Below are 8,477 nucleotides of genomic sequence, written 5' to 3'. Positions count from 1 at the left end.
CATGTGTGTATGAGTGTGTGTGTATGTGTGTGTGAGTGATGGGGTGCTGTGTATGAGAGTGTGAGTGTGCACATGTCTGTTTTGGGGTCTCGGCTACACGGCACTACATCCCTGCACCTCTGGCTTGTCTCCACACTCCCTCTCACTCCAGATTCACTGATCGTCTAGGGGCAGATATTCTTTATCAGACTCGGAAACGACTAATAAGTGACAAACGTCTTCTTCACTCAGCTTGAGCCGCCATTTCTCCTGGAGTAATATCTGCCTCAGTCTCAGCCTCCCCAAACTTATAGAGTAACAGCCACTCGCCATTAACGGTGGTGTGATTTATCAACACAAGCCCATAGCGAAGAAAACACAAATACACGTTAGAAAGAAACAGTATTTCCCAACGGCAGACTGCCGCGATGTCCTGGGGAGGGTCGATTTTGCCCTTTGTCCCCAGCCCTTCTCCCAGCGGCAGGCCAGCCAGAACAGCCCAAGAGTCCTCGAATTAGAGAGGACCACATCAGAGTCAGACTTCCTCATCCCAGCAGAGCTGCAGCTCGCGCTGGGCTCAGAGAGGGAATCTTCGGTTCATTTTCTTTTCGTGGCGTTTTTTTTTTTTTTTTTCCAGCACGAAGATGGTGAAGTGGTTCAGCGTCATCCTTGTAGCGACTTTGATGATGGACTGGAGAAGCTGGGTGAGGTTTCTACTGGGCATACCCACAGGGTTGGATGTGGAATCTGTTGTCTCTGACCTTCATTCATCCATCCATTCATTCATTCATTCATTCGCTCAGCAAAGCCTCCTGCTGTGTGCGGGGAGAGATAGAGTTCCGATCAGGCACCCTAAGTCCCTGCGCTCCAGGAGCTCGTGGGCACAGCAGAAAGCCCGAGGGGCCTCGTTGCTGAGAATCTTTGCTCTTGGAGAAGCGCAGTGGGCAATATGGAGAAGGTCGGAAGATCTGAGTCCTAGTCTCAGTCCTAGAACTTACGGGCTGTGTGGCTGCAGACTTGAGCTTCCTCCACTCCAAAATGGGCTAACAAGCCTTCTGCTCCCGGCATCATCTCCTTCCTGGCCACCTCCAAGCTGGCCCCTCGCGCCTTCCTTTCCTAGGAGATCAGACACGCTTCTCCCGGGACTCTGGGCTCTCCTATGGCTGAGTTTTGACTTCTGAACGCACCTCGCCATTTCCTGGGAATGTCCACGCCATGTGTTCTGGCCTCCTCCTCCTCCCCCTCTGCCCCCACCCCTATCTCCCTTGTCTAACTTTCGTTCCCCTTTTGGACCGTAAGCTCCCTGAGGGCAAGGACAGCCATGTCTGCTTGCCTTTGGATCCTCGTGGCTTAGTGCAAATCTTGGGGCTTAGTGAGGGCTTTTTTATTGGCTGGTTCATCTCAGAGCGACTCTTAGAGTCGGATGAAATAAGGATGCCCTCGATTTGTGGCCGTGTAACCGATTCGGCAAAGTGTTTTGGAGCCTGTCTGCCAGAGCCAGACTGCGGCAGCTGCGGCCGCTCCCATTCATTCATCTCTGCAAGGGCTTCATTCAGTCCAACCAGCGGAAGGCGATGGGATGTTCACCGTCAGAGGGGCCGTAGTGAAGGGGCCCCGGAGAAGACAGATTGATTGAGCGGGGGAAGAAAGAGCCGGAAAGTGCGAAGGTGATGCGGAAGAGTTTGGATTTGTGACAGGGCCAGAGACTGAATAGGGAGAGGTGAAATTGGGAGAAACTGAGGAAATCTGGAAGGAGAACATTCTCCAGGCAGGTCTAGGCTTCCCTTACAGCTTCCGGTGAAAGAGGGTTAAGGAGAAGGAGCAGGACTAAAGGGTGAGGACCTGGAGAGAGGGGGGCAGCCAGGTGACCCAGTGCACAGAGCGCTGGACCTGGAGTCAGTAAGACTCATCATCTCGAGTTCAATTTTGGCCTCAGACACTACGTACGCCGCCTCACCCTGTTTGCCTCAGTTTCTTCATCTGTGAAATGGGCTGGAGAAGGAAATCGTCACCCACTCCAGTGTCTTTGCCAAGAAAACCTCAACTGGGGTCACGAAGAGTAGGATGAGATTGAAAACGACTGAACAACAAACACCACCAGGAGATATTCAAAGAGAAGGAAGAGGGAAAGGTGGTTGGCAAGGTGAGCTAGGTGAGCAGAACAATTAGTAAGTTAAACAGACTGGTAACAGACAACAGAGGTGAAACAAAAAAGAATTAGGGCTGCTGTTGAAGCAAAGGGAAGGAAGCTGAGTGTCCTTGTCAAGTTACTGTTGTTCAGTCATGTCAGACTCTCCGTGACCCCATTTGGGTTTAGTTTTTGGTTTTTTGGTTTTTTTTTTTTTTTGGCTAGGCAATGGGGTTAAGTGCCTTTGCCAGGGTCACACAGCTAGTAAGTGTTATGTATCTAAAGCCGGATTTGAACTCAGGTTCTCCTGAATCCAGGGCTGGTGCTCTATCCACTGCCCCACCTAGCTGTCCCCATTTGGGGTTTTCTTGGCAGAGATACTGTGGTTTGCTATTTCCTTCTCCAGCCCATTTCACAGATGAGGAAACTGAGGCAAACAGGGTGAAGTGACTTGCCCAGGGCTACACAGCTAGGAAGTGTGTGATATCAGATTTGAACTCAGGCCCTCTTGACTCCAGGCCCAGTGTGCTCTGTCTGCTGTGCCACCCAGAAGTGTTCAAAGACTACAGAAGTCTTAAGGAGGTGCTTAGGAAGTGAGGTTCAACTAACCTGAACCCAGGAGTGTGCTGGTAAATGTTTAACAGGCTCTCAAACAAAACACAACCACGTGACACACCACTTTAATCTGTATCATTTACATTTCCCCCATTACTTTCTTAAATCAGGATAATCAACAAAACAAACCAAGCCCCAATTTGTGGAATTTGCTCATTTCCGAGGTTTAAATGCTCACTGTGAAACTTCACAATCAGCTCTCACAGCTGCATGAGCCGGCTCTTGCCCTCCCCTCTCTGAAGCCCTTCCAAAACAAAGCTGAGGACCCGTCAGCAGGGAGGGCTTGTCCACTGATTGCATCACTCGGTGACATTTGCCTTTTGATCCTAAACAAGAACGGTAAAGTTCCAAGTGTAGACAGCTCTCCCTCCCTCCTTGAGGAGAAGGTGAAGGGACTCAGGGAATAACTCTTCACTCTCCGGGTTATTGAGACAACAAAGCATTCCTCAAAGGAACCAGAATGGGATTGGAAAGGGCCGATGGGGAAGGTGACCTGAGGACAGAAGCAAGTGCTGGAAAAGAGAAGAGGAAGGAAAAGGGTGATGGAGCACTCAGATACCCCAAAACACAGCTTGGAGACTCTTCCTGAAGAGGGGAGAGCTCCTCCGTGCTCTGAGGAGGAAGCCGCTGCTTGCCTCCCAAAGGATGATAGAGTAGAGCCACAGAAGTAATCACATGATGGCAGCCAGGAAGGGGCAGAGGAAGAAGAGAAGAGTACTGGGGCTTGGTGCTCCCCTGCCCAGGTGTACTGTCAACAAGCATTTATTAAGTACCTGTCATGTGCCAGGCAGTGTGCTAAGTGTAAAAGCTAACACAGGATCCCTGCCCTCAAGGAGCTTACTTTCCTATGACAGCATGCAAACAACCAGTTCAAACAAGTTATATTCAGGATAAACTGGAGAGCCACAGAGGGAAGGCATTAGCCTCAAGCAAGGTGGGGAGAGGCTTCCTGTGGAAGGTGGGAAGGAAGCCAGGGAGAAAGAAAACTCGAAGGGAACATGGTTGGTCGTCAACCACTGGAAAGGCCGTCCTGTGAAGGAGGGATTAGGCTTGGTCTGTGTGGCCAGAGAGGGCAGGACCAGGATCATGGGGAATGTTATAAAAAGGCAAACCGAGGCTTGATGTCAGGAAAATCTTCCCAAAAAGTGGAAGAGGCTGTCTGAGGTGTCCCTTCATTGGAATTTTCAAGCTAGGATAGGATGACCTTTTTTTGTAGATTTGAGAGGGAATTCTTATTCATTTATGGGTTGGACTCGGGGCCTCTAAGGTCATTTCATTCTTGCCCTGACTTGGATTCTATGATTTGTCCCGGATATAAACCGATCTGGGTTACAAGGTCAGATTGGTTTGAGTACGAGATGCTGTGGCAAGGTTCATCAGTGCATTGGCTATAAGGAGTCAGGCAGCAGCAGGGGTCGAGGATATGGCTTTTCTGAACATGGGAGCCTGGAGGGATGACGGGTGCCTGGGCTCTCCTCGGCATAGGTGGGCGACCCTGGCCCAGACACTGCTCGGAGACCTTCCATGCTCCTGCAGGCAGCACACTTCCTGAGCTGAGGCTGTGCCATCCCCCAGGCAGGACTCACTGAGCGCTCCCCAGGCTGGGCCCAGCCACCCGGCCAGAATGGCCAGAGCCCAGGGAAGAGGAGTATTGGCCCCTGGGAGGTGGAAGACATCAGGGCTGGCCGGCTCCATCAAGTCAGTCGGTGGAGAGACAGCCTGTCTGTCTTCCCCTGCAGGCTCTGGAGACTTGCCTCCAGGAGCAGCAGAGGCTCAAGGACCAGCTGAGACTCCTGGAGGCCCAGGTCAAGCAGCAGCAGGTGAGGATCGAGCAGCTCCTCCAGGAGAAAGAGCTTCAGCTGCTTGACCGAGGAGATGAAAAGAGCGTCCCCCGCCTCGGGGGACGGAGGCAGTACGCAGGTCAGTCCGAGCCCCAGCCTTTCTTCCGCCTCTGCTCTGGTCTCCATCCTCTCCGTCCTCGGCGGAGGAGCATGGGGAAGGTTCTGTCCTCTCCACGGTCACTCAGCCCAGACAAAAGCCAACCATGAGCACGTTCTCAGTCCCTAATGTGTCTCTTGTACCTCCTTCAGGTCCCATTCTATTCCCTGCCCTCTCGGAGGTAACCCTTGAGATAAATGTGTAGCATGCAGACCTGTCTGTAAGAGACAGTCTGGAGCAGGCAATCGAGCTTGGAGATCTGGGATTCTAACCCCACCTCAGACACTTCCCAGCTGGGGTCCAGGAACTTGCATTCCAAACAAAGGGTGGCTGGGAGTCTCCTGACGGGTGCTTTGCCGACAGACTGTTCGGAGGTGTTCAATGATGGCCACAGACTCAGCGGTTTCTACAAAATCAAGCCCCTGCAAAGCCCGGTAGAGTTCTCCGCTTTCTGCGACATGGCGGACGGAGGCGGTTGGACGGTGGTGCAGAGGCGCTCCGACGGCTCAGAGAACTTTGACAGGTACCTGAGCGGCGGCTTGCAGGCTCTGTGCAGAGCAGTAGGCACCGCTCAGTGCTCCCACTGGGGTTTGAAGCTACCTCTTTCCGGATAAGACAAAATCCCGAGGATCTTATACCTGTTCCCAAAAGTGACCAAGAGGGCGAAGAGCTGTGGGCCCTGGTGAGTTAGGGAGAACGGGGTTCTCATCCTGCCCTGTCACTGATGTGTTCCGTGACCTTAGGCTAGTCAGTGCTTTCTCTGGGCTTCAGTTCTCATCTGTGAAATGGGAATAACAACATTCCTAGGCACTTTGGGATCACAAGCCCAAGCTGGGAGGGGAAGAAGGTGAGAAAGGGCTGGACAACGAGGCGGGTGGCAGCCATCTTTGGTTTTCCCTTGGATTTTCAGGAACTGGGATGACTACGAAAAAGGTTTTGGAAACTTTGTCCAAAAAAATGGTGAATACTGGCTTGGGAATAAAAACCTTCACTTCCTGACCACCCAACGTAAGAGGGACGTGGGGGAACCTTGTCTTCGTCAACAGTAAAATTCCTGCAGTGTGAAATTTTTAAGGTGTTTGGAGGATGCCCAGCTATGCTCCCTTTTCAGATGGGGATTGATGACTGTCAACAGAAAGGAAGGAGAGAAGGAGAGAGACAGACAGGAGAGAAAGAGAGAGAGGGAGAGGGAGAGAGAGACAGAGAGAGAGAGAGACAGAGAGCAAGGCAGAGAAAGAGGGAGAGAGGGAGGGAGAGAGAGAAAGAGAGAGAGAGACAGACAGAGAGGGAGAGAGTCAGAAAGAGAGAGACAGAAAAGCAGGAGTGGGGAGAGGGAGAGAGACAGAGACAGGAAAGAGAGAGACAGAGAAGCAGAGAGGGAAAGTGGGGAGGGGGCAGAGAGGGAGAGAGCCAAAACCAGAGCCAGACTCAAAAACGGAGGGATGGATCTAGCTAGACAGAGCAACAGAGAGAGATGGAGGAGCAGGACAGCAGGAACAGAGGAAGGAAGAAACAAAGAAAGAGAAGGCTGGCAGCAGGAGGGAGGGAGGCGGGCCCTTCAGCTGGAGCCCCTCCTGGTCCCCTGTGGATCCTCCATCTGTAGGCAGGAGAAGCCCCTGTTTTCTCGGGTCCCCCATGGGGGAGGGACTCAGGGGCAGCTGATGCTGGGGGCAGGACCTCTCTAATGTTGGCCCTTGGTGCCCACATGTGGTGGGCTGGGCACTCGCCCTCAGATGGCTCCTGGCCCCTGGTCTGTGCGCCTGGGCGGCCTCCTGGCTCAGATGGGTCTGATCAGCCGCAGTCGGACAGGCCACACTTGACTCCAACATAGCGATGTCATTTTGGTCCTCTTGGAGAATGAAGGACGCCACCACCCAGGGGGTTGCTCAGACCCCGGCAGGCCTGCTCCTGCTTCTTAATCTGAACTAGGCCTTTCTGCAAAGAGCAACGCGTTGGCCACTGACTTAACCCACGTCCGATAGCTCCCAAGCCCAGCTCCCTATGCCTTGTGACAAGTGACTGGCCGCTGGCCGGCGGCCATCCCTGGGCCCAAAGGGACCAGTAACCAGCCCTGAAAGCCTGGCTGAGTCCCGATCCTCTGAGCAGACAGAGGCCCAGGAGAAGTGGCTGCTCAAGGCCCTGCCCTCCCCCAGATTTCTTTTCCTCTGCTTTGGGTCCTTTCTGGACTTTGGGTCCATTGGAGCCCCGCCCCTTCCTTGAGCCTCAAGCTACGGCTTCCATTTACTGGCTTCCTCATGAAATGAAATCCCTGGAAACCAGCCCAGCAGGGCCTCGGCGCCTCTCTGCTTGGCCTCAACCCTTTTGTTCTCTTGGACATTAAGGCATTTCTGAAGGAGCAGGGCTGACTTTAGAAAGAAAATCTTTCTGGATGTCTAGTTTAAAAGACCCCAAACAAGTAAAAAAGAAAGGGGGGGAGTGACAGAGAGAGAGAGAGACACACACAGAAAGAAGAGAGGAGAGAGACACACACACACAAAGCAGAGAGACAGAGACACAGGGATAGAGAGACAGAGACAGAGAGACAGAGAAAGAGGAGAGAGAGAGCAGCAACAGATGCTGGTATATTAGTGAACCGACTGTGGTTGTGGCTTTCTCTTTTCTATAAAATGAATATTCCATAGAAAGTCGTGCCAAAACGAACACGTACGTGAACACAGACTGCTCCCGGAGAAGAGCAGAGCCATGGAGCTTGGGCGGCAGCCGTCTCCTCCACCCCACGCCTGACACAGAACTTCTCTCCTTCACAGCTTCCATTTCTCTAGTGTTCTGAGGTTTACCAGGCACTTGACATCTATTGTCTCATGAGCCTCACAATGGCCTAGTGAGGCAACAACTATAGGTGCTGTTTCCATTTTACAGATGAGGAAACAGTCCCTGAAAAAAGTGACTTGGCATCACACAACTATTAAGCGTCTGAGGCAGGATTTAAACCCAGATCATCTGGGTCCCATTATAGGGTACTCAGTAAGGGCTTGGAGATGTCCAGGGCCCTGGCTTTTAAGGCAGCCTGTTGTATTTTGAGAATATGAATCCAGCTTCCCTTGTTCTGAAGGTTTCCCTGACATTCGGCCTCAGCTGGCCTTTTGTGCAGCTTCTCCGCCTCCCCGCTGGTCCTGGCTCAACCCTCTGGTATAGCCCGTCAACTTTGGTCCTCCAGGGTCCCCTAGGTGAGGCATCCCTAGGTTCTGCAACTGACTCCCCTGTCACTACCCTCAGACAACCCGGAACACACCTCCTTTATCTCTTGTGGACCAACCCCTCCTGTACTCTGGAGAGGCAGTGCAGTGTAGCAGAGGGCTGGACTTCCTTTTGGGAAGACCTGAGTTCAAATCCTGCTGGAGACACTAGCTGTGTGACCCTGGCCAAATCATTTAAACTCTCTGAGCCTCGGTTTCCTCATCTATAAAGTGGGGACAGAAGTAGCTCCTCCCTCCCAAGGTGTTTGTGAGGATTAAATGAGATGAGACAGGCAAGGTACCCTGCAAACCTTGGGGCCCTCCTTCAATGCTAGGACTGTGGGGGAGCTCTCCTTCTGCCATACTTTGGTCTTTCCCTGTCCCCTTGTGTCCTTCATATTTGTAAGGGGCCCCGGGAGCCAAAAGGCCACCTGGCAGCCACCGGCTCCCCAGGAAGGGAGGGTTTGCTTGGGCCGCAGCCGTGAGCCACTAGTGAGCCAAGGTCAGCCAGGTCTCAGGCTCCGGGGAGTGATTGGGGCCAGCCAAGCATGGGGTGTCTGCTTGGGACGCAGACGTGACTGGTCAGTAGGCCGTGGGGTGTCTGCTGGGACGCAGACATG

General features: G+C 52.8%; 1 protein-coding gene across 1 annotated transcript in view; it reads left to right on the top strand.

Moving 5' to 3' along the window:
- The window catches only part of FGL1 (fibrinogen like 1), an 11,212-nt gene that overhangs the window by 438 nt on the left and 2,297 nt on the right, over nucleotides 1–8,477 (top strand). Inside the window, exons 2-5 of the mRNA XM_027853626.1 lie at nucleotides 617–683; nucleotides 4,462–4,642; nucleotides 5,024–5,183; nucleotides 5,571–5,668. Of these exons, the coding sequence (XP_027709427.1) occupies nucleotides 624–683; nucleotides 4,462–4,642; nucleotides 5,024–5,183; nucleotides 5,571–5,668 (499 nt within the window). The 5' untranslated portion in view covers nucleotides 617–623. The remainder of the gene's footprint in view (nucleotides 1–616; nucleotides 684–4,461; nucleotides 4,643–5,023; nucleotides 5,184–5,570; nucleotides 5,669–8,477) is intronic.

The sequence above is a fragment of the Vombatus ursinus genome, unplaced genomic scaffold, assembly GCF_900497805.2.
Source record: "Vombatus ursinus unplaced genomic scaffold, bare-nosed wombat genome assembly UNPS02010193.1, whole genome shotgun sequence".
NCBI classification, from domain to species: Eukaryota; Metazoa; Chordata; class Mammalia; order Diprotodontia; family Vombatidae; genus Vombatus; species Vombatus ursinus.
The sequence above is the reverse complement of the archived record's forward strand: the minus strand, read 5'-3'. Positions and strand labels throughout refer to the sequence as shown.